The following is a 26,218-nucleotide window of genomic DNA, read 5'->3' as shown; positions in this document are numbered from 1 at the left end:
CATATTTTTCAACTTTGCTGTAATCTAACCATGCTATTTGGTCATCCAATTTTACTGCAACAGATAATTGTGTGGAATTATAGTGTATGTAGCTATTTCAGCTTATTCTCATGCTGACTTCAGTGTCGAAATTGTACAAATCACTTCTACTGTCCTAACAGGTGTGCAGTTCACAGCAGGAAGAGGAGAACACAAAGGAAGTTGAGCGGAGAGTGCAGCAGAAGGTAGAGAAACTACAGAAACAGCTGGAAGAGAGCAGAAACAAGTCACAGGAACTGTGGAAGACAGTGCAGGAGCGGTCGCAACAAGTGAAACGAATCGTAGGTTGTTATTAGGTGGATATAGGGGTGTGGTAGGTAATGAATAACGCACAATTACAGGTACTGAGAGAAAAAGAATGGGAGGGTGTGCTGGGGAAGGGGGAGTGAGAAGTACTATTCTGAAGAACATCTGTGGTAGTATTATAATGGGTAAGCACGTATAAGACATTCATTACAGTGACACGAGTGTACCTTCTACAACGTACAAGGTTTCGATGTATAGAATTAAATGCTCGTACTTAGAACCGCAGTGAACCGGTAATGCACGGTTCTCAATCTCGTATCCATGTGATTGCATTTAAGAAATTATATGTTACAATGACTTACGTCTTCGTTCCCAGTCGACGTGAGTGACCTGCTGCCACTCACCACTGCTTTTTGTCATTTGCTAGGAGTCCGAATTTGATCAGCTTCGCAACGACTACAAAGTAAGCAGTGAAGCCAATGAGAAGCTGAAACAGCAGCTAGCAGAGGACACTCGTCACCAGGAAGCTCTGGAAGCCAAACTACAAGAGCAGGCGATAGCAATGAATACTGCAGTGAGTTGACGACTTAGTTGTGTTTATTTTAAGTGTAATTTACGCATCGATTTATGTGAGGAACGGATTGCCAGCCTATGCTGCACCCCATCAATCTGTGCTTTGTGCTGTGCCTGCTCATCGGATAATTGTCTTTGCATCTGTCGGATATGTCAGTACATGTTGATATACACTATTTGTTTTAAGCTTTGTCATGTATGTTTGAGAACAATGACTGCATGTGTACAGCCATCGTTACAGGAGACCGCTGTTAGTCAGCTTAATGAGGAGAAGGTGCAAGTTCAACAGACACTGGAACACCAGGTGGAGGCACTTAAGCAGCAGCTGGAATCTATCAAACAGCAGCACAGCACGGAATCGGCTGCCCTACTGGTATTAATATACCGTATATAATGAGCTATTGCTACTGACTCATCATTACTGGGAGTTATTTCTAATGAGCCAACTGTGAATCTTTTATGTACTTTTACAGTAGAAAGTACAGAAGAATCTTTAGTATTTCTTTGTTTTGTTATACTTCCATGACTTTCTTGTGGACATTAACCCATCACAGACATAAAACGCTTTTAGCCTGTGGTCTAATGTGGTTACTTTCATGCCATTTTGCAGGCAGGAATGGAAGCTAGGAGTAAGGAGCAAGAAGAGGCATTTGTGGAATGCAGACAGCAGCAAGAGGATGTTGAAGAGTCGATGGAAACTCTCAAAGTAAGGCCTGTGTGGTGACGTGCTGCACAGTGACTTTTTGATTTCTTATGTGATCACCTCATGTGATGGAAATCATCACAGCTGCAGTCTGGCAAGCTACAGGCATAAGGGCCTTTTTCCTGTTCTGTGGAATTTCGAGATGTGGGTGTTTTTAAACGTGTTATTCTGTGTTATAAGTCCAGTGAGAAAAATATAATGTGCAGGGTGCAAAATTAATCGAAATTAATAAATTGGTTCTTGTGCCTGAAACAAACAATCTTTCTTGACTGACCTTCACCCCCCCCCCTCTCGCTCGCTCTCTTTCTGTCTCTCTTTTCTCCGTAACCCTATCTCATTTTACGTTTCATCATATTTACCTCACCTGTATGTCTATTCATTGCAGATTGAGTTGAATCTTAAGCAGAACGAGTGCTTACAATTGAATTCATTGCTGGGAAGTAATAAAGTAGAAGGAAAAGAAGTTTGGGAGAAGGTTAGTAACTAATGAAATTCTTCAAACTCTTCATTCTCGGTGATTTACTTGGTGTGAGTTTGGTCTAGTAAGATGATAAATAGTCTGCTATGCATTTGCCAATTGTTTCCAACCTGTGATAACTGACATATTTAGTGGATTTGTGGTTATTTTTACAGTTGGTTCAGTCAGAGTCAGAGGCAAAGAAAACATTAGTAGAGCTAGAAAATTTGCAGAAGAAGCAGCACAGTATCAAGGACGACCTGAAGCGAACCAATGCTGGTATGAGTGGATTTCTAGTCACACTTAGCATTAGTGTGGCTATTGTTAGATATAACCTAGATATAACCTAGATATAGATAAAATCATGCCTATAGTTTACATGACTCTTAGATCATCAATAGTGTTAGTTTTAGATGTTTGAGAATCTTGCAGTCTGTCACTGCATCAATATCAGTCGTCATTTCACTGATTTATTCAAGTGGCTAACCAAGTATTGCCATGAGTCATGACAAGCATGTTATCCCAACTTTCTTTTACGTTAGCATGACGTGAGAAAGTACAGCTGAATAAGCTTAATAGTATTCGAATTTAAGTTTAAGAACTGAGAATCATTGAGCTGAAGTAATATGGGCAAAGGGACCAGATAACATGTCATTATGCATTAAATTTTTTACTGATAACTGAACTGAATGATCTCTAAAACTACTTTGACACAGAGAAGGACAAGCTGTTAGTACGCAACGCGGAACTGTCGCAGTCGGTGAAAGCGACAGAGCGCAGCGGCAATGCGGAGCGTGATGAGCTTCAGAGCCAGCTGCGCGAACGCTGCCAGCAGGTGGCGACACTGGAGACTCAGTTACAGGGTCTGATCCACCAGCTGGCAGTGCAAAGTGGCGAGGTAGGTGAATTGATGTCGAGTCGCAGGCAGTGTTTTATACGGCCAGTATTGTCGGCGTTTGTCTGTCACCGTCTATCAATATGTGATATATATATATATATATATATATCAAGCGCTGGAGCCAATCACTCAAGTGGTGATAATGACTAAACAGTCCAGGATAAGCATCCACTTCCGCACCGTTCTCATATAAAGCTGGGTTTACACTACCGACTTTATGTTGTCAAATTGGCGAATTGGACCAATTTCGCAACTATCCAACCGACAATCGGCAGTGTAAACACAAACGTCGCACGAGCAACTGGTCAATAGCAACTCGTTGGGAGATTAGAACATGTACTATTTTCGCCAACCTGGTGTTGCCGAATTGCAAAATCGGTCCAACTCGCCAATTTGACAACATAAAGTCGGTAGTGTAAACCCAGCTTAATATGGATTAGTGAGTGGGAAGTGGTGGATGGTTGAATGTAGTTATATCATCGCACAGGTATTAGAAATGTGGCAAAGCAGATATAATTCCTAAAATAAACGAATTCGTGTGAATGCAGATATAATACGGAGATATATATCATGATTACTCTTTTTTGATTCTCTCTGGTGAATGTGCCGGGTTGCGCACAGGCGAATGAACGGGACGACAGCGAGGCAGAAGTGCTCGTACAGGATCTGCGCAAGTCCATCCTCGCACTGGAGGAGCAGCTGACGGATAAGAACAAGGTACGTTGTTCCTCTGTCTGTGAGCTTCGCTGTGATGCCGCCGCCACACACCTAAGTGTATGAAACGTGGGGCGACGAGTGAGAGTGTTTACGCTGGAACGTCATCGTTGGTTCGAAGCCCAAGCAGCTATTAAGAAATAGAGAAAAGGTGAAAGTAAGGAGTCTTTTCACTTGGGGTGGGGGTATGTTAAAGATTGCTGAGTGATTAGTGTAGCAAGTGGGTGCTCAGTGATTTGCTTTTCATCCACAAGCTTAGTTGCTCGTCCGTCAAAAAAGCTGAGAAACATAATCGAGAGTTTTCATGAAATCTCTAGAAAAAACATTTTTAATGTTAAAATGTTTAAATGCGCAGAACGTATGTGGTCTTTTGATGTTTCATAGACGATCAAGATGCAACAGCAGAGATTGAACGATCTGAAAAAGACTCTCCAGAAAGAACTGAAAGTTCAATCCTTACCAAGGGATGAGGTACTTTTAAACCTAATTATATTGTGGTACTAAAGACTGTTGTTCTGATTATATTTGGATGTATATCGTTTAGGTGGCAACATGTAATTTGCGATTCTCGTGTATTTACTGAGTTCAAGAGTATTTATTATATTTATTTGTTTGTTTGTAATATTATTGAGTCCAATAGTTGAATTTTCCGTAAAAATTGGGGAGTAAAAAGATTAGCGAGTATATGGCTTGACTGAGAATACGTCGTCGTAAAAATAAAACTGTCACTTGTCATGATCAGCTGAACGACATGCAGGAGGTTGGCCCCCTACAGGCTGTGTCGGGCAACTCTCTCAGACCAGGCAATGCTACACCCTCGCCATCGGCCCAGCGTAAGATGTCCGCTGCTTCGGACTCTTCGCCCACTGCACTCTCTGAGGATGACATCAACTTCCAGTATTTGAAACACGTTGTGATGAGGTTCATCTTAAGCAGAGAGAATGAGGTGAGATTGCATCCAAGTTATGCGGGCAGGGCAGGTCCAGGCATACTGTCATCTAAACATTCAGTGTGCTTGGATAGTGAATGTGGACGTGTATGCGTGCTTGCGCGCGCGTGCATGTGCGTGCATGTGTTTTGTTTGAAGCTGTCTACAATGGAATTTCATGTGCCGTGCGTCTGTATGCACTGTGTGTTATGGCAGAGTTGGACCAGTAAATGGAACAGGGAATAATTAACCATGAGAGATGCTGCAGTGTGCAAAGTGAAATATTGACTGCATTACGTGTGTACATTACGACTCGTTTCGATTCCCACCTACAGGCGTTGCAGCTGATGAAGGCTGTCTCCACTGTGCTGCACCTCTCCTTGGATGAAGAGAAATGTGTTAGGGAGACACTGGAGTGGAAGACGTCCTGGTTTGGACCAAAGCCAGAGATCGGCATGTCGCCAGTTGCGACCACGCCTCGGCGACCGACGCAGTCACCGCAGCAGCGTCATAATCAGCAGCATCCCCGATTGAAGCCGCGCTTGACGCCATCTTAGCAGTAGCTGTACTGTTTTGCACATGGTGACGGGAGGTGAGATTTGCTGTTCAACAGGTTCTTCAAGCATTCTGAGTTTTGGGCTTAGGTGTTGCATAGCGAATGTGTTCCTTGTGGGAAAATTGAAATTTCGGGGGGTGTCCGGCCTGTCACGTTTTTTTCCGATACCGCGTTCGACAGGCGTTATGATGTTTATTTTTTTATGGTGAAGTAGCTGATATAGTTATACTTCAGTTTCTTGGGTTAGATTATTTTTCAATGCTAACCTATAAATGGTATTTCAGGCAGGTTATTGCATTGAAAGAAATCGGCTATATATATAGCATATAGGCTGGTGGTTTTTATTGTATGAATGCATCTCAAATCTGAATGAAATTGAGACCTGCCTGGCGCACAAGTAATGTCTCTGTTAGTATCTGTAACAACGATGCTCAAGTATGTGATCTTAATAGAAATAACGTTATAGCACTTACAGTTTGTTTACAAGCAAATGAAGATGTTAGAACTAGAAACCGTATCTAACTGGCTAGGTAGAGAAGATTGCATTTGCACAAGCGTGCCAGGGGGTGACAGTTGATTATTGGTTTTTAAATGCAGTGTGGTGTAACTATGGTGCCTATTGTGTCAATTGCTACTGGTTGCAATCTTAGAGCTTCATTACTTTGTTAATCTATCCAATTCATTATGTCATTACTACAATGCAACGGCGTTTAATCAAGCGGGTAGTCGCTATTTTTTGGCTTTATTTGACGTGTTATGCACCACTAATTTATTAATTATCATAAAAAATATTTTAAAATGTATAATTGTTTGTTATTGATTTTCAGTTCTCAATCACTTATTGACATACTGAATATATATATATTGGGTACTATGGATTTTATTGCTGTTAAGATTCCTGCACTCTCTAGACGGCACGTGATGTAAACGGACAGGTCCTTGTGTTTCCAGCCAGTAGTCGCCTTAAAAAAGTCGAAAGTCATTTGCGACATGCTACTTGTGTAGGTTTTTGTTTCATGGATAACGGGTTCATGATTAGTACGACTCCACCCTTTGCAAGGAGGTTGAACATAGTTGAGTACAATGTTTTCCTACACTTGTCACGTTTCTGGTTATGTCTCATAGTTTGTTCATTTATATTCCGTTGCACACTAGTGAGTATTGCCAAAAATGTCACGCAACAAGAGAATGTGCATATTATCTGTGGATAAGCGGAGAGGCGTAATTAATAGACATGCCCAAAGCACATTCATGATGATATTTCCGGTTTGCTATCTCATCCGGTAATTAATCATCAATAATGATAATTCATTGGTAAATGTGCTTTTTTCCAGGCTATGCCCTTATTAATCAGAGAGCTATTTTATAATTTTACACGAATGCAGGAATGCATATGTCTAACAACATTACTGACTAATTAGTTACATCTTTGGTCGTATACATTGTATTGGTAAATTCGTACAACTACTCATTAATTCTGCAGCCACATCGTTCCATATGTTACATGTGGTGATTTAGAACACGTGCGGTAACCGCTAGCATTTTTGTTCGTCTGAGAGAAAGGGTAGAGAGTAAAAAGATAAATGGTGGAATAGGCCAGCCTCGTGGCACCGAACACAAGTAAAAATGCTGCGGCAAGGCAGTAGATGTAAAGAATAATATCTAATTGACGGGCCGTCTAAACAGGTTATAATATTTAAAAGTTTGCCTGGTTTGATATCATGATTTCATACGGATTTCTCTATTTTTGGCTCTGTACTGAAAACATCACGTCGTTGCAACTGGTCTTTAATGACGGAACTGTTATATTGCATGGTCTGAATCAATATTTATTGCGCGCGTATTCTATGCGTGGGTGTGGGTGACGAGGCAGTTATGCACGCGGAACTATGTAAATCTAAATGCATTCGAATAAAACGTAATATATACAGTGTGTTTCGCTCAACTATAAATAAAATGTGGCTGTATTCAAGGCGGAATAGTTACGAGTGTGTACATAGATTAATTCGTGTATGTATTCTATTCGTTGCTCCTCATGTGAGTGAGCAATGTGAGATGCATCGCCTCATACAGCTCTAGTGAACCTCCTCCTTAGTGTTCTCTTTCTCTCTCTCTCTCTCTCTCTCTCTCTCTCTCCCTCTCTCTCTCTCTCTCTTGCGCGCGCTCTCTTTTTCGCTCTCTCTCGCGCGCTCTCTCTCTCTCTGTCCTCGGTCTATCTCTCTTTATCTTCTCCCTCGCGCTCTGCTCTACACTCTCGCTCTCTCGTTCAAATTTCTCCCACCACCACTTCTTTAACGCTGCAACATATATAACTAGAAGTAGCGATTTGCATGTTCTACTCCTGCCATTTTTGTAATGAACGTGCGTAAAACAAAAATGTGTTTCTTAGGGCACGGATTAGGTCTCAAAGATTGTCATTCCCGTTTTATTCACTAATGTTGTAGCTATGCGTTTGTCTCTCGCAGTTATATGCGGCCATTACTATAGACAGCAATACAAATACGGTAAGTACTACAGCTTGCAAGAATAATACTTCTACTTTATTTCATGAAGGTTGTACTATAGTCGTTACAGAAAGACCCATTTAAAGAAACAACGAGATTGTGACGTCAGCCTCGAGTATTCATAAGTGAGTTGGATTACCATGACATTTGTAACTAACGTGACTAGATTGAAAAGTGCAAAGAGAGATCGACGGACGGTTTCATAGAGCTGCCTTCAGGTGAAATGGTTGCAGGGGGTGTGACTGTTGCGCGCACGCGGGGGTAGGGTGTAAGATCATGTATTTTGCGTAGGTGCATTGTCTTTCCCCGCGTCTGTGTACGTTGCAAGGTTTGGTATCAAACGCACATGAGACGGCTCCAGCATTACGAATCGATATTCTAAGATTATGCTCCCAAGTATCGATTAATGTATCTGGTTTTGACAATGTTTCCATGTTTAAGGTATAACGTTTTTTCTCTCGTGCGATCGCCGAGCAATGTTCTGTCATCGAGGCGTGGTCCATGCGTGAAGTATCCTACATCGTAAAAAAATGCCAACTGCTAGAGATGCGAGCGATGAGTGCATTTATAGGCATTTTCCGAGTACGTCGCAGGTCTTTGCGAACACCTCTTCAATGGTTCCGCCTGCCGACACCTGATAAAGAATGAACACAACCTGTTTATAACACCACGCTACGAACCTACAGTCGTGTTATTACAAATCTCAACAAGGTTCGTGCGGAATTCTTATTATTAGCTCGGATGTACCTATAGGATTTATTAATTATGTTATTATTATTATTATTTTATGATTTATTATTTATTATTAGCTCGGATGTAGCGGTAGCGTTGGCACCTATGTACAACAATCCGAAATTCTGCGGCGCCTACTGATGCGTTTCACGCAGGAGGATTTCGATGAACGAATCTAACAGCACTACCTACTGTGGCAGCCCATGCTGCGGTTAGTCGTAATCTAATTAGGTCGATGGTTAATGATGACAGAGATATTCGGAGTGGTGCCATCAACGCCAGCTTCAACGACGAGTAATGAAGTCGGTACCGATCGGCGACAGCGTTTACTGATAGTCTAGTTAGTAGTAGCTACTCTGTCGCATTACTTACTCTTATTATTATTTACTTTTATTTTTATTTTTTATATTCATATTTATTTTTTTATTTACTTTATTTATTATTACTTACTCTTACTACTATTAGTTACTGCTTATTACGATATACTTGTGCGAATCGCTGCGACGATAAAATTATGGGACAGCGAGTTCACGCACGTTCGGGAGTGTCAGTCTGTGACGGTTTTTCCGATAACAGCGTTCGAACAGTGGGTTACGATGCTATTTTGGTGTAAATATCTGTTCTATGGCGTTTAACTTTGTGCGAATCGCTGTACGAGAAAATGGGGGGGGGGTGGATGCAGCTAGTCCAACACCGATACTGCACGGTGTGTGCCTTTGCGTCCGTAGTTGCGTCATCACGGGCACGGTGGAGGTGTTGAGGTCTTCAGGCGCTTGCATTGATCGTCTCCTCGTTGTTCGTCGACGCGTCCGCTCGTCTCGCCGCGTGCCTCAGCGCTGCCTTCATGATCTGCCTCCGTCACTCGTAGTTAGAGCACGACCGTGCACGGGGCAGATCTGGGAACGCGCGCCAGATGCATAGTCGCTAATTAATTTACGATGTTATGCACTTGCCGATCGCGACAGGCACGGGATTATTTTTGGGGATATCGTCGCATTTCGTCATTATTTCGATGAGTGAAGTATATAGCGGAATGATCGGGGGAAAAGCCGTTGGAGGAATGGATGTCGGGGGCTTACGATTTCGTAACGCCACGCAGATCACACGCACGCATACGTACGCGCACATCACATGATGCTCGCACGCGTTTGAATTTGATTTTACTTCTGTGGGGATAAAACCAATGGGTAAAAACATGCGAATGGGCTTGTGCGGTGGGTGGCTGGTCACTATGTTTGCAACGTACTCTGACCTTTTCGAATTTCACTCCTGAACACCTCCCTGGAGGTAACTATCGATGATAGGGAAGCCCTTTGTGCCAGCCTTGGCCTTCTCACAATTCGCCCTCCCTTTCAGCCAGGTCAACGGTACGACCTGCTGTCATCAAAAATGAATCCGTGACTTAACGAACGCATGAGATGACGCTTTGCAGCGATGTATGCGAATTTTGAATGGATTTTGGAGTGGACTTTCGCCGAACAACTCAGGCACGCGTCCGGAAGTTGCGATCGTATTTCAGAACTTCGCTGCTAGTAACTAAGCATTGTATAATGATAGCTTTGGGCTAAGTACTTAGTATTTACTACCGGGTTAAGTATAAAGTTACTCGCGCTGGAGTGAGTATAAAATAGAATAGAACGTATCTATGTCTATGGGTATTCCCTTATAAATATAGAATTGATCACGATTGCAGGTCGTAGTAAAGTGTGTTATTTTGTCGCTGCTGTCGCTTAACCTTGCCTATAGATACAGTGCCTCCAACGTTACGTAATCTGGGTATCATTAGGCAGGGAGTGGCCTGTCGTTTAGCCGGCTACATACCGTTCGTAGGTGGAACGTCACAAAGGAGGAACTAGGTATGGGTGAGATCTGATCCACTGTAGTACAACTTAAGTTCCAGCTATATGCCCCGGGTTTTGTGCGGTAAAAGTAAGGACAGCGTTGTTAACCAAAAAACCTTAAGCTTTCTGGTATTATGGCCTCCAAGCCAACACAGCTTAAGCAGTAGCAGCGAAGACTGTAGTAGGCCCCTTACTAGAAGGCAGTTACAGCACCATCCGGGACTCTAGCCACCATATCAGACCATGTACAATAATACAACTACGGACGATAGCCCGTAAAGGACACTGTGCTTTCTGATAATAACATCAAATTCAATTTATGCAAGTAATTTTTAAAGTAATAGGGAATTTCAAAATATATATAATATATATATATAATAATAAAATAATAATACAATATTAATATATAATAATAAAATAATATTACACTGTATTGCACACACGCGTGAGAAAACGCAGTGATTGGCTTAATATATAGAGACATTGGCTTATAATAGAGACATGCGCAGACGTACCAGCGGCACGAGTTCTCCGCGCTCCATGATGGACGTTAGCTGTTTGCCACGTGACGAGCCGGACTGCACCTCGGCTCTCAGCAGGTCTCCCGAGGATAGATGAGTGAAGCCATACTTGTTAACGATGCGCTCGCACTGCGTGCCCTTACCGGAGCCGGGCCCTCCTGTTAAACAGAACCTCGAAAATGATGTACTATATCGACGATAGACGATGTCTATCTACTATCTAGTGTGTATAATTTTTGCAAACGAAAAGCTATCAATGATACGCACAACGCAAAGTGTGGTATTGTAGACGGTTGGCCCCCGTGCGCGGGCTTTCATTTGATTTCGATTTTAACCGCTATCTGGTATTCTGCCAAACTGTGCAAATCGTTCTATTCACGATTAATTATATTGTTACTTTACTACTGCGAAATCTGCAAGAAGCATTCGCGGTTAATAGCTCAACGCACGTATTTCACTGTATATACTGTGAATTCCTCTCGGTAATTTCATGTGCGCGCGCTGCTCAGATAACAAATGACGCCTCGGATCCCGTCGCGTAGGTATCCTAGAGGGTAGGTAGAGTATTTGGCCCTCATGCTCGTGTATTTTATTATGAGCTAGCTTACCTACAACGAAGATGACGGACACGTTCGCTTTCGTGAGTGGCGACACGTCGATGTTCTTCCTTTCAATCTCTGTAAGCAATGATGCGGCGACGATGATACACACAGTGCTGTGTGTATATATTATATAAATAACCACCTCCCTCCTCGTCTCACCGTACAGACTAACGCAGTATTTTCACTGCACAGCAGCAATAATATGCACTGAGGTAGTCCTATACATACGATGAAGGCTAATCGTTACACTTGGTGCGCGTAGGCTACACCATATTGTATAACTACATAGTGCTCCGCTAATATCGCGTAACCGTAAATAAATTATTTAAATTACTTACCGGTTACTGATTCTGCCATTAGGAGCTCGCAGATTCGAGGCGATGCATGCACGTTCACTCTCTATGTACACGCGGGTGCAGTGGTTAAGTATGGCCACTATGGATAGTTTTAAACCATACAGGACTGATGGAGTCACGCCCCGTGGACACACACAGTGGGCAGCTTGGTACGGCCATCCCCGCCTAGCTTACAGGCTTTTTCTTTAAAAGTGCGCAATCACGGTTATTCTTCTACCAGTTTAGGAATAGGGAGCGTGGTAATTGTAAACGTTTTCCGCCTTCTACCCAACTATGAATTTCGGCGAGCGTAATTATTATTGACCATCTGTATGACAATTGATGAAATTGTCATTTTCTACACCTATTTCAGTTACGTTTATTCCGTGAACTTTTCATTTTGTGGTTTTGTTTCGTTTCCTGGTTCGTTTCCTGATTTCGTTGTATTTATTCTCGGTCAACTGACAATAATACGTGTTGCTATCATTCCTTGGAGGCTTCCCAACAGTAAAGATAAGGATGAGAATAAGAATAGGTATACCAGATCAGAGCACAGCTCACCGCGTAAGTACTCATCAAGAGATTATTTGAGGCGAATTAATAGGGTCATGCAAAGCTCTAGCCGGATGTCTATGCCACTGTCTACGTCTATTTATATTCATATGCATATATCTATGCACATGTCTATGTCAATATCTGTGTCTGTGTGTGTAGCTACGCCTATGTAAATTTCAACATTTAATACGTCTGTCTAGTCAGGCAGTAGCTAGCAGGGTTGGGGCAAGAAGCAGTTTACACCCAAGCGGAGTGTATATGTGGCGAATCGCCCACGGCGACCTGCCCATCTAGAACACAATCCGCCCCCACCCATCTTGCCCCCACCCCCAAGAGGAAATGGGTTAGCTACGCGGCCTAGCTTATGTAATTTCTGTGAAAAACCTGCATAAGGGTGTCACGTACAGGGATCGATTAACGGACCGACTGACCCACAAAAGTTGCTTGTCGCATGGTTATTCTGCAACCAAACAGCGCATCAAAATTGAAAGGTGTTTTTGTGCGTTAATTAGACAATGTCAGGTGTAGTTCGAAAACATTAAAGGATTTCCGTAAAATGCATTGAAGACGGTGAAGAGATAGACAGGTTAATTACCATCAGACCCTAAATCCCTGAGGTGGCCCTCGAAGAGCATGGCATGCATAGCGTATGCCGCAGCGAGAGTCGGGAAGATCTTGATTTACCTTATTTTATCATAACCCTTGCCGAGCATTCACGATTTATTCGCGTTATCTCCGTGCGTTCATGCCTGGATGTTGAAATTGGATTAATTTCACGAAAAACGTAGGAAGTCATGTGACCGTATTTAAAATTTCGTACGTTTACAGAAATGACCGAGTACCGGTGGGAAAAGCCCAACAATTGCGAGATAAATATAGGTAAATCTGTGTTACCGAAATTGACGTGCGACATTCGAGTGCAAGTAACATTAAACCAAGAGTCCATAATAAAAAAAAATCTATTATGGACCGTTGGTTAAACGTAACTCACTGTTCTCATTTGTATCATGCTTCGGTACAGACCGTTTGTCGTTATCTATCTAATTATATTGTCGTTACCATCACAAGTCATTAATAGAGGAATTGAGCATGCGTGTATAGGCACAAGAACACAAATTTTACCTACCGGTTTATTCGCGAGTCATGCCAAACGGACCTCGTCTTTGTGTGTAACATACTACATGTACATACGGATGGTATAACATTGAGATAAACCCATGCAGAGAACAAGTGGTAACATGTACTACCTACCGCTGAGCAGAAGTACTATACTATAACCGTGTGTGCAGAAGTGTGTAAAAGTCGAGTGAATATAAAAGAAAAGCCGTTAAGAGGTGGTACGTGTGTAGTATGTGTAGGCGTGTAACATTTCCATTCTAACTAATTCGAACTAGCACAAATACCTACTTTGAACCTCAGAATTTCTTCATATCATATAGCTGTCAGGACTTTGCAGCAAGAGTAAATATGTAATTCAGACGACAATGTTGTTATGTTACATATTAATATGCATGTTAATATGCATGTTGACCGAGAATTAGAGAATGTAGGCCCCTAATCTTTATTTCCAACCAAGTGTAATTATCGCGAACAAAGCAAACAAAGATAATCGAAACGTAAGAAACGGGGTTCTTTATAATTTATAACTATAAAGATGTAATATACATTATAGTACACAGTTTATACATAATCAATATAATAGTAATACATGTTTTCAAAATTCGCGGAGTTTCTTCTATTCCAGCGATGACTCGTGATGTAGGTCTTAATAAAATTCAATATGAATATAATTACCAACTACATATTTGCCACTACCTTACTGCTACTACGACAACCCGGTACCTGATATAATTAAAACGTGTACAACACAATATATGTGCGTTTTTAATTATAAATGCGATTAGAAATAGGAAAGCTTTTTTATATAAAGAATATTTTTTTTACAATGATTTACAATGATGTACATTTGCATGATAGATATTTTCCTACCGTTACATACTAAGTATTTACTTGATAATGTAACCTTTACATAATTATTATTCTCCTTGCGTAATCATGGCAACATTACCAACGATAAACTAAACCAGTCGTAATAAGACTATAATAAAACATTAGCGCTTCTACCATTACATAATGCTTTACACAGTGTAGTACATGATGTTGCCTCGAAGCTTCTTAGTACCTCTCAATAGTTCGTGAATCCCCCCAACTAGCTTCTTACCCACAGATAAAAAAGCTGTGCCATCCATCTAGAATGGCCACAGTAGCCGAACTAACCAAGCCCACCATCCCAGAGGAGCCGCATCAGCAGCGGCGGCGCCATCTTCCTCCGATTCGGATTCTTCAGAACTGAGCTCGTCGTCAATGCTCGGCTCGTCCGAATGCAGTCCTTCGTCACTTTCATCTTCATCGCCGAGAGGTGCGATGTATTTTGGGATGATGAGCGGCTCAACGATCGGTTTCCGAGCGGTGACGTTCGCCGTGGAATGCACCTGCCGTGATTCACTCAAGTCTATGACGTGCTCGGTTGGCTCCAGCTGACTGCCGCTTGCCGCAGTGACCGCAGCCTTGTTGGCGTCAGCATGCAAGTGCGGTTCTCCGACGCTGCTTTCTCCTAACATGTCGAGTTTTGCCGAATATGGAATGTTGACCAAATTTGGATCCGTTGTCGTTGCGCGTTTGGGAGATATTGTTGGCACAATTATTGGCGGTCGTTCTGATGTTACGTCTGTTGGTTTTGTTGCTAATGGAGCAGAGGACACCGATTTGTCCTGCGTTGGAGCTACCATAGCTTCATTAGCTTTCTTATCTCCTAACTTATCGAGTTTCTCTGAATATATAATGTTAACAAGATTTGGGTCTGTTGTTGTCGCATGTGTGGAAGTCTCTGATGGTTTTGTTGCTGTTGGGGCTGATGCTACTGATTTTTCCTGCTTTGGAGCTAACATCGGTTCCTCAACTCTCTTTTCTCCCAACTTGTCTAGCATCTCTGAATATGGAATGTTGAAGAGTTGGGTCTGTGTTGTTGCGTGTTCAGGAGATATTGGTTGGGCTTATTATACGTTTCCTTTCTGATGAAACGTCTGGTTTTGTTGCTGTTGGGGCTGACGCTACTGATTTTTCCTGCTTTGGAGCTAACATCGGTTCCTCGACTTTCTTTTCTCCTAACTTGTCTAGTATCTCTGAATATGGAATGTTGACAAGATTTGGGTCTGTTGTTGTTGCGGGTTCAGGAGATATTTTTGGTGGTATTATACGCGTTTTTCTTTCTGATTGAAACAGCTCTGGTTTTGTTGCTGTTGGGGCTGACGCTACTGATTTTTCCTGCTTTGGAGCTAACATCGGTTCCTCAACTCTCTTTTCTCCTAACTTGTCTAGCATCTCTGAATATGGAATGTTGACAAGATTTGGTCTGTTGTTGTGTTGCGTGTTCGGGATATATTGTTGGTGCTATTATAGGTTTCCTTTCTGATGAAACGTCTGGTTTTGTTGCTGTTGGGGCTGACGCTACTGATTTTTCCTGCTTTGGCAGCTAACATCGGTTTCCTCGACTTCTTTTCTCCTCTACTTGTCTTAGTATCTCTGAATATGGAATGTTGACGAGATTTGGGTCTGTTTGTTGTGTGGCGGGATTCAGGAGTATTTTTGGTCGGTATTATACGTTTCCTGATGAAACGTCTGGTTTTGTTGCTGTTGGGGCTGACGCTACTGATTTTTCCTGTTTTGAAGCTAACATCGGTTCCTCAACTCTCTTTTCTCCTAACTTATCTAGCATCTCTGAATATGGAATGTTGACAAGATTTGGGTCTGTTGTTGTTGCGGGTTCAGGAGATATTTTGGTGTATTATTGGTTTTCTTTCTGATGAACGTCTGGTTTTGTTGCTGTTGGGGGCTGACGTACTGATTTTTTCCTGTTTTGAGCTAACATCGGTTTCCTCAACTCTCTTTTCTCCTAACTTATCTAGCATCTCTGAATATGGAATGTTGACAAGATTTGGGTCTGTTGTTGTTGCGTGTTCGGGATATATTGTTGGTGCTATTATAGGTTTCCTTTCTGATGAAACGTCTGGTTTTGTGCTGTTGGGCTGACGGCTACTGATTTTTCCTGTTTTGGAGCTAACATCGGTTCCTCGAATTTCTTTTCTCCCAACTTGTCTAGCATCTCTGAATATGGAATGTTGACAAGATTTGGGTCTGTTGTTGTTGCGTGTTCAGGAGATATTTTTGGTGGTATTATACGTTTCCTTTCTGATGAAACGTCTGGTTTTGTTGCTGTTGGGGCTGACGCTACTGATTTTTCCTGTTTTGGAGCTAACATCGGTTTCCCACTTTTTTCTCTCTTGTCTAGCATCTCTGAATATGGATGTTGACAAGATTTGGGTCTGTTGTTGTTGCGTGGTTCAGGAGATATTTTTGGTGGCTATTATACGTTCCTTTTGTATGAAGTCTGGTTTTGTTGGTTTTGTTGCTGTTGGGGCTGACGCTACTGATTTTTCCTGCTTTGGAGCTAACATCGGTTCCTCAACTTTCTTTTCTCCTAACTTGTCTAGAATATCTGTATGGAAGGTAACGAGATTTGGGTCTGTTGTTGTGGCGTGTTCAGGAGATATTGTTGGTCGTATTATTGGTTTTCTTTCTGATGAAACGTCTGGTTTTGTTGGTTTTGTTGCTGTTGGGGCTGACGCTACTGATTTTTCCTGCTTTGAGCACATCCCGTTCTCCTTTCTTTTTTCCCAAATTGTCTAGCCTCTCTGATATGGAATGTTGACAAGATTTGGCGTCTGTTTGTTGTTGCGTGTTCAGCGAGATATTTTTTGGTGGTATTATACGTTTCCTTTGTGATGAAACGTGCTGGTTTGTTGCTGTTGGGCTGACGCTACTGATTTTTCCTGCTTTGGAGCCAACATCCGGCTTCCTCAACTCTTTTTCCCATTATCTAGCATCTCTGAATATGGAATGTTGACAAGATTTGGCGTTTGTTGGTTGCGGTTCAGGAGATATGTTTTGGTGGTATTATAACGGTTTGCCTTTTTCTGATGAAACGTCTGGTTTTCTGCTGTTTGGGGCGAGCTGAACGCTTACTGATTTTTCCTGCTTTGGAGCTAACATCGGTTCCTCAACTCTCTTTTCTCCTAACTTGTCTAGCATCTCTGAATATGGAATGTTGACGAGATTTGGGTCTGTTGTTGCTGCGTGTTTGGGAGTCACTGTTGGCATGTTCACTAGTCCTTCCACTGGCAAAGGTTCAGTGGGCTGTGAGTCAGATTTCTTCATAGCTGGCAGCTCTGCGGAATGCCATTAACAAAATGATTGTTTTATATATAATTTCTCTCACTATATATATCTCCACATCATTACACATAAACAAACGAGACAGTATGCTCACATAATGTTCGTAGATAACCATATTGATAATGACTAGTATACATCACAGTATCTTTCTCTGTGCTCAGCTAAATAGGAGCCTACTTAAACCATAAACCACCAAGTAATGTCTCACCAGTGCTACTTTGGTGTGTTGATCCAGCCCGACGGTTGGTGATGATATCGGCTGGTGTAGTTTGTGGGTTTAATATGGTCTTACTTCCAGCATCTGGCGATGGCCCACCTGCTGCTAGTGGATACCCTTCTACGCATGCAACATGCAAGGCAATTAACTTAAGCACATGCTCGGGTTAGTCGACTACGTCATAAGAATAATCGCTAAAGATTTCTAATTTCCCGTAACCAAACTGAATCATTAAATCGTGGAAACTAGATTTGTAATATTTTCGTTCGTGTTATAGATTTAATTGTTACATGTGTAGATGTACGTTTATACTAATTCGGCAGAAACCAATCAAGATTGTCTATTACTGGTCTACACCGGAAATCCGAGTCTGGTCACTGAAAATTAGAAACCTTAATTTTTGCCGATACATATATAGCAAACAATATTGGTGGTTATATCAGCCTAGTGCATTAATTATCTGTAGCAGGAATCAACAGCAGAGCTATATAATAACACAATCACCTACCTGTACTTTTCAGAATGCATATATCTATCAAGATATCAAGAGCATACAAAGAAGGTCTTCTTTATATGCTCTTGAAGATATGTATCTCTCAAATCATATTTGTCTTCAAAGCAAATAAAATTTACAGTGCCTTGAATTTTAGTGCGCTACGTGACTTTAGCGCAGATGTGAAGATATATAATACCAGGAGTTAATGAAGACAAATATTTGTCTTCATTATCTCCTGATAATACTTACCCTGTGGAGCTGGCTGTGGTGCCTGCAAATCAACAAAATTAGCATTATATTAAAATACATTATACATACATAAATATAGACTAAACTGTGACCAAGCTGTTCCAACGCATAGGCCTACGATGAATTTATACACATGTCGCTTACATTCGCTACAGAATGTGTATCGTTGTTGCTATATGTTTGCGTAAGCCTGGTTGACACACGACGTCGGAAACCCCATCGGGTCCCCGACAGCCTCGGGGCCAAAACCCGAATGCACGCAGTCGACTCTCAAGACAGCCCAAGCATATAACCAGGAGTCTATTGATAGACTCCTGATATAACGTATATAATATAACGTATAACGTATATAATAAACGCACGGTGCTCAGCCGCAGTGTACCGACCACGCGTGAGCAAGCCTACTGCGACGAATATTTGATTTGCTGGCGCTGCATAAATACATGGGTGTAGCGCATATACGATATAAACTCGCTGCCGACCTGCTGTGATTGGTCGTTACCATCGTTACGCTGCTGTATGCGCGTGATGTTAGCAGACGACTACGAATATCGAGTCAGTGACATCGCGTGCATGAGGTGCGCATGCGTCAGTACAATGTGTAGACCTAGTTAGCTCTGCACGCATAAAATTAATTGCTCTCGACATAGATCTGGTGTCACGAGCATGAATAAATATATGCCGATCGATTTGTCAGGCGTACAACTGGATCACTGTCCGGCGTCAACGCGGTGAGGGGTAAACTCGTTTTATCTACACGCTAAGAAATTGAGTGTAACGCGAAGCATTTTGCTATGTTAACCCCACTGTGAATCTCCATCTGTCATCATTACGGTTTCCTGCGCAAATCCACCCCCTTCATTCATTCCCTGCCGGCAGTAATGTTGGTATAAGCACAGACAGTCTACGTGGGCTGCGGCTTCACACTATCGTTTAACTGTGGATGCATCACATCGTAGTACGTTTGACCAGGCTTCACATAATTGGGATCAAAGGCCCACACTTAAGGCGGGGAAACATTTTTGCAAGTGCGGCAAAGGGAATCGTAAATATGGCTTTGTGCAGGTAATGTTGAATAAAGGGAATAGATAATTATCCATTATTTATTGCGACACGCGTTATTTGTGATATTGCAAAATGAAACACCGAAAAGCGAAAACGGTACTATGCGGTATACTGTAAAGAAGCTCGAACCTTCACCCCACCCCACCCTCACCAACACACACACACAACCCCAGGCACTGTGTGAATCCTCGTAACCCCTTCCCAGGCCATACGTGCAGAACCTCCGAACCCTCTCCCCAAACAATTCCGCCGCGAGCACACAAAGCCAGCTGACGACGTTGTTATGCGTGTGGTCCGTGTACAGTGTACACGCTCACTGGCAGGGCAAGGGATGTAGGAACACTGGAAGCTGCAAGCACTAGCAGTTTACTCTTCATTGGCGGGAAGTACGACGGTCCTCGGCAGGGCACAATAATGCGCTAATAAAGTCTCTACAGATCGATATAGTCAACGTAGGGGTTCAAAAACAAACCCGTTTAACTCCCGCGAAAGGGGGTGCTTGAGCGGTTTTGTTAAAGGTCCCCGCCCCGCCGCTACCACCCCTGCCTACACTACTTGCAATAGTACGAGATCAGGTTATTTGCACTTCTCGCGACCCCCAACCTCATACAGTTAGGGTATGCCGATAAAAGGGTTTTATTGATGAAATATCAACCTCATATAGTTTATCTTTTGATATATGATGCCCGCTCTACAGTGTATTTATAGAAGCGCGGAAGTGAAATAGGCTATATCTAAAGCATGATAACAGTGCGGCATACTTCAATTAACATTTTCCACTGTTCAAACCCCCACGGTTACGTATATACGCGTATTGATCTCGCACTTAAAAATAGATCAAGGCAGAAAAATAGCAATCATTATATTTGTTTTAAGCTTATCAACACTGTAACCGTTACTCTAACCATGGCAATCCTAATGAACCCTAAACAGGACCGCTACCCTAACTTATGTTATATACTAACTACGTTAACCGCGTTTCGATAAACCAAAGGGTTTTGCATGATGTAGACATATATATATAAAAGCGCGCTCGTACTTTAGTTTTTGTGGATATGGTTAATGGCAACTGAAATTACTTGGCTTAATTACATAGTTTTCGCTAGCAAACTGAAGGCAACGGACCCTAACATAGTCATTTCGTGTTGTATGGTAGCAATGCAACTATATAGCCTTCGCACATCTACAGTAGGTAAACCAGGAAATGATTTCTACATCGACACAAGCATGCAGCGTACGCAGGCATGAAGGGCAGACTAGAAGATGTAGCAGCCGCGCGAATGAGGAGAGCGAAATTCGATGCAAATCGTTTGTACCCAAAAATAATCATGACATTTAAACAACGGAGCAGAGGGCTGCGTGGGGGAATGGGTTACGATCTGTTGTAGCCTGATTTGGCACATTTTTAAAGTTGAAGCACCATATTCTATTGTCACGCGAGACACAGTCTTAGAGGCACGCGATTTGATTTTAAATCTAATCCGTGTATGATAGAACTATACATCTTATTTTGTTAATGTTTCGTGAAACTAGATCAAATTCAGCTTTTGTTCAAGTCGGGCTAGTGTATTACACATTACACATTACGTGTGTACTTATTGTTTTCGCTGCTCTTAATAACTGTCACTGTCACTGACACTTGTCACTGCCAGTTGCACTTAGTTTGTCACTGTCGCGTTTACTGGCACTTAATTGTCACTTCCATTTGTATTTACCATGCCACTATCACTGCCATGTGTGCTTATAAGGTGCCTCCCTACTCATCTTTTTTTTCACTAACTACCACTACGTGCATATATTTCTTGGCGTCATAAAGAATCAATGTAGAGTACTTCGTGCTGCATACGTTTTTGCACGACGAATCTCTTCTCTAAACGATACGTGACATTTTTGAGTTCGTTGACTAGAAATCTGTTCTCTAACCCTCATTCCTGAGCGCGGGTTGGCTTACGCTGTTGTCCAATCTCACCCGCATGCGCGTCTGCCAACAATAACGCGATTTAAAACGCGAGGCGTGTAATAACCATCGTTCGTGTTTCTATTTCGCGTGAGAGTCGCAACGCCGCCAGACAAGCTCTTAAGGATGTAGGATATGGGCGCGTCCATCCTTATGTACTAAGGCTAAGCGAGTATTTATAACCTCTGTCTCGTCTACCCGCCGCGTGTAGGCTACGAGCAGTGTGCTATGTATATCCATCCATCCACTCGATCCGCACACGGCGACCTTGAAATCATCATTTCTCCGCAGTGACCGGACATGGCCGCCTTCATTCGCGCAGGCTTTAGCAATGGACACCGCAGCGCCATTAAACGCCTCAGTTAATATGGCAGATGACCTATATCATTGTTTGCCAGCTTGCTTTTATGTCCCGCGCGTACTATTTAATTCTGATAATTAATAGCAAGTCAATACTGAGAGTTAGTTCAGTACGATCGCTGTTCTCAAGAGGTCCAGTTCATACAATGTGTTCTACGGCAGCAATGAGATGTAAACATAGGCCAATACTAATTACATGCCATATTATGTATTGCTTGCAATTAAAATGTAGTTATGTATGCTCTAATCAAACCCGACGTCACAAGTACTGAACAATGTGTGCAGACTGAACACGTACACCGCCCACCGTTACGCGCAACCTGCCAATACCGTCTATGCGGTGGATCTATCTGTTTAGCAGACGAATAGCAGTGGATCCAACCGGATCGGACCGAGCCGCTATCTTAAAACTGTCGTCGCGAATTTGATTAGCTGTCACTTGCATCAAAACTCACCGCCATCGTTGAGAATAGTGAATCCGGGGATCTCTAATAAGATATAACCTACGCTGCTCCGATGCTGTGCGTCGACTGACGAAAACAGTAACAGAGGGAATGGGCAATGTGTGCGAGACTGCGAGCGGCGTAGCGGGGGCGCTGCTGTGTACGTACGTATGTACGTAGAGCATGACGCAGTTGTGTGTACATAAAATAGGGTAACGCGAACAGGAATGCGGGCCTGCGACCTCGACGGAGAGACCCGGCAGTGAGATTTGGTAATTGGAAGCTACGGGTTTATATCAATATTGATGATTGATTGTATCGATCCTTTTCGCGATCAATGTTTGCCAGTAACACTGAGCGTGGTGTTCTCGCTATATTAGGTATATGGTAGCATGCACTACTGGCCCTATGGTTTTCGTTAGCTGTAGAGGCAACGAGAAATTCGACGTGACTGTTTGATAGATCAAGGAGCTATATTATACTATGTATAATATATACTATGTATAATATATACTATGTATAATATATACCAGTATACTATATATACTAATATATACTATATATACTAATATATACTATGTATAATATAGCTCTTTGTGGTAGATAATATCATAGACTAAGAATAACTGTTATTCTTAGTCTATGATGATAGGTTAAGTGATGATGACTTTCAGCTGGACTTTCAGCTGCCAATCATCGTGAACATCCCCATACACTCGAACATAAACGAAACTCTATTACTTATATATCCTGCTTGTAAGACACGGGAAATATAGAATAGGCTACCAATTTTTAATTAAAATTGCTGCTATAGATAACCTTTTTTTTAAACTTGACCGTTAATTAAAGTGTAGCACATCCTTCATTTAGCGTTTTAGAGCAATATGCCATCGCATGGTAAATAGTATTTTTATATTAGTATTTTGGTATTCTTAATTCTTATTCTACATTTTGCTGACTTACGGAACATCTGCTGCCCATACTGACTGTCGTCTGTCACATATCCCGTTCACACCAGTAATTATTCTGCCTGCACGTTATAATGAATATAAATATAATACAAGATGTGATGTAGGCCTATGTCTGATACGTACGCGTATTTCAAGATTTTAACATAATGTATTTCAATTGTCACATATTTGTATTGTTCGTAATTAGCACTTTCGAATTATGATCACATTACTGTATATAAAATTATGAGAATTATGTGCGCATATTATCAGCTCCGCGCGTACACATACGAACACGTGCACGCACGCACGGACGCGCGCGCACGCACTACCGCCAGCACCTACACACTTCTATTACCATGCCCGAATGTCCACGCTCGCGCAAACCCGCTCGGGGGTGTCTATATATTCAAGCCGGTACGGGAGATTACGGTACGCATATATTTGCTCATATATTGACTAATCGTGCGTCAATAAACTCAATATTTACAGAGAGTATAGCTAAGACATGTGTCTATAGGTATCTAGAATTTTAGAAATTTAATCATCCGTAATTCACTTTCGCGCGCATATATTTGCTAATATATTGACTAATCGTGCGCCAATAAACTCAATATTCACAGAGAGTATGGGTTGTCTATATGCAAGCCGGCACGGGAGATCATTTGCATAATATATTCTAGATACCTATAGACACATGTCTTAGCTATACTCTCTGTGAATATTGAGTTTATTGACGCACGATTAGTCAATATATGAGCAAATATATGCGTACCGTAATCTCCCGTACCGGCTTGAATATAGACACCCCCGAGCGGGTTTGCGCGAGCGTGGACATTCGGGCATGGTAATAGAAGTGTGTAGGTGCTGGCGGTAGTGCGTACATGACTGGATAATTTGAGAATAACGAATATATAAATAGACTCTAAGACCGCACATATAAAGAACGTCTAGTCACGGTGTTTCATAACAACATTATAATTTTAATGTATCATAATTATTTATATTAGCGCTTTCTGTTATACGAGGTACTGCTAGGTTAGTGGATAATGACATATGCAATATTCCATTTTTCCAATATTTACCATCTATTCTGGAGTTATCATACATTGTAACCATCGCGACAGTCAATTTGCATATATAAATCATGCGATTCTATTCGTAATTAGTACGCATAACATATGAGAACTCTCAGACGTCATTTCTCTACATGCTGTGGGAGTGAAAACGCTTAATTGTATTTTACGAAAACAAAGTACAATGCTACTTACTCGCGTACGTACTTTTCGAACAATACATTTCTAATCGTATTCTCAGTCAGAGGAGGTACTGGATAGTTATGCACCATCACGGTTACAATAAACTAATACTACGCGCTTTGTTCTGCTCGACATATTCGTTGATTGCACTCTCAAATCGTTCAAGATTGCCTGGCCCCAATGTTAGAAAGATGTCGTGGAACTCTTTGATATTAAATTTCGCACCTAAAAAGACAGTGGCGACGGCGTTAATGATATTTCGCACGGTTTGTCTCTGGTGACATTTACACAAACAACGACATTAGTGCATTTCAGTTTACTTCGTGTAAATGCCTACGCAATCTAACGCTCTGCATAAAAATGAGAGCACCCTCTGGTTTATCATGCTGTATATATATATAAGCTCTCTCTCTATCTATATATCTCTCTCTCTCTCTCTCTCTCTCTATCTATATATCTATATATATATATATATATATATATATGCACGCACCCACACACAACGCTTATTTACGTTCTATGCAAAGATATCGAAAATTTCATGTAATTTAAAAAAATTACCTAATTCGCTTTCGGCGTATTTTCTGACATCGTTAATCTTTAGTTCACCTATCTTGTAAGCCAATGCCTGTAAATGAAACAAATTTGTTTTATACACATTTATGATTTATATTAGATGTCACACGTTTGGTGTTTTGTTGATTTATAATCTAAAAATTGAATGTTTTAGTTTTTAAATATTGTTATATATCATCATATTTTTATATCATCTGTAATAAGTTTATAGGCATTTTTTTCACGTTCGTACCTGACCCGGCCAAGTTATATATCTATCTATTGAATTCTCAGATTCGTCTCCCATGTTTTCAAATAGAAAATCCATAGCGTCTTGTCTCGTCCAACTAGAAGTGAGAATTTTTTGCAATGCTATTTCCTCGAAACCAGTTGATTCGGCCCGTCACGATATTAATATATCATTAAAAAGCTTTATACAATTATTTTACGAATATAGAATAGATTGATACAAATATATAGCCATCAGAAGAATATACACCGATTTAGTTCGTGCTTACATATTGCACGAAAAATGTATAAATTTATTAGATTCATACACGTCATATAAAAGTTAGCCCGATTAAGCGAAATCACATATAAATCGTACTGATATAAAAGCTATAATCTCACTTTAATGCATGCATCCCAGTATCAACGACAAGTCGGCAAGCTCTTAACATTTCATCCAGGTATCGGCCGTACCTAGATATAAATATAAAAATTCAAACATTTCATTACCATGCACTTAATTGAACCTAAATTAGTTATATATGATATGTCCCAATGCATGATTACATTTCCAGTGTGCGACATTGCACGGATCTTTTAGAATACTTTAAACGATGAGCGAGACCAAAATTCCAAGTCCAATGACAGAATTAATTGTGATGTTTTAGTGAAGCATTTGAGCACATTGGTGTACATATTTTGCACGAATTTACCTTTACTGGACATAATAATACACCAATAAGTGTTTGCAAGTTAATAATGTGGTTATTTATAAATCTTTACATAACTTATAAGCTAAATATACAAAACTAAATATGTTAAAACATTTACTTTTACCCTATGTGATTTGCTACTTTTCTTTCTACTCTACTCTACTCTACAATTCTACTTTACTCTACTCTACTCTACTATACTATACTATACTATACTATACTATACTATA

At 41.3% G+C, this 26,218-nt stretch overlaps 3 protein-coding genes and 1 long non-coding RNA gene across 4 annotated transcripts in view; 1 reads left to right on the top strand and 3 right to left on the bottom strand.

Annotated features, from left to right (window-relative positions):
- LOC106805719 (trichohyalin-like) overlaps nt 1-7,093 on the top strand; it is a 48,773-nt gene extending 41,680 nt beyond the window's left edge. The window contains exons 23-33 of the mRNA XM_014807422.1: nt 162-320; nt 713-859; nt 1,100-1,231; nt 1,469-1,564; nt 1,947-2,036; nt 2,195-2,297; nt 2,735-2,916; nt 3,538-3,633; nt 4,015-4,101; nt 4,373-4,576; nt 4,894-7,093. Coding sequence (XP_014662908.1) covers nt 162-320; nt 713-859; nt 1,100-1,231; nt 1,469-1,564; nt 1,947-2,036; nt 2,195-2,297; nt 2,735-2,916; nt 3,538-3,633; nt 4,015-4,101; nt 4,373-4,576; nt 4,894-5,115 — 1,518 coding nt within the window. The 3' untranslated portion in view covers nt 5,116-7,093. The remainder of the gene's footprint in view (nt 1-161; nt 321-712; nt 860-1,099; nt 1,232-1,468; nt 1,565-1,946; nt 2,037-2,194; nt 2,298-2,734; nt 2,917-3,537; nt 3,634-4,014; nt 4,102-4,372; nt 4,577-4,893) is intronic.
- Nucleotides 7,094-7,632: 539 nt separating this feature from the next.
- LOC106805724 lies at nt 7,633-9,210 on the bottom strand. Its single transcript, XR_001393461.1, has 2 exons — nt 9,056-9,210; nt 7,633-8,252 (listed from the first exon to the last, which is right to left on the bottom strand). It is a non-coding gene; the product is annotated as an uncharacterized LOC106805724 (long non-coding RNA).
- Nucleotides 9,211-9,613: 403 nt separating this feature from the next.
- On the bottom strand, nt 9,614-22,424 carry LOC106805718 (adenylate kinase isoenzyme 1-like). Its single transcript, XM_014807420.1, has 5 exons — nt 22,296-22,424; nt 18,459-18,480; nt 11,321-11,389; nt 10,707-10,870; nt 9,614-9,727 (listed from the first exon to the last, which is right to left on the bottom strand). The coding sequence occupies exons 1-5, from the start codon at nt 22,299-22,301 to the stop codon at nt 9,614-9,616; spliced, it is 375 nt and encodes a 124-aa protein (XP_014662906.1). The 5' UTR covers nt 22,302-22,424.
- Nucleotides 22,425-24,013: 1,589 nt separating this feature from the next.
- Nucleotides 24,014-26,218, bottom strand: part of LOC106805722 — an 11,862-nt gene continuing 9,657 nt past the window's right edge. Inside the window, exons 14-17 of the mRNA XM_014807425.1 lie at nt 25,678-25,749; nt 25,301-25,394; nt 25,054-25,120; nt 24,014-24,717 (exon numbers count right to left, since the gene is read on the bottom strand). Coding sequence (XP_014662911.1) covers nt 24,587-24,717; nt 25,054-25,120; nt 25,301-25,394; nt 25,678-25,749 — 364 coding nt within the window. The 3' untranslated portion in view covers nt 24,014-24,586. The remainder of the gene's footprint in view (nt 24,718-25,053; nt 25,121-25,300; nt 25,395-25,677; nt 25,750-26,218) is intronic.

Source organism: Priapulus caudatus, unplaced genomic scaffold (assembly GCF_000485595.1).
Source record: "Priapulus caudatus unplaced genomic scaffold, Priapulus_caudatus-5.0.1 Scaffold125, whole genome shotgun sequence".
NCBI lineage: Eukaryota > Metazoa > Priapulida > Priapulimorpha > Priapulimorphida > Priapulidae > Priapulus > Priapulus caudatus.
This window is presented reverse-complemented; position numbering and strand designations above follow the sequence as displayed.

Excerpts from the sequence above, each read along its gene's own strand:
- LOC106805718 (XM_014807420.1), bottom strand. Across the intron at positions 10,871-11,320 it reads GTCCGTCATCTTCGTTGTAG|GAGGGCCCGGCTCCGGTAAG; the intron begins GTAAGCTAGCTC and ends TCTGTTTAACAG. Across the intron at positions 9,728-10,706 it reads GCGGAGAACTCGTGCCGCTG|CAGGTCGTACCGTTGACCTG; the intron begins GTACGTCTGCGC and ends TTTTGATGACAG.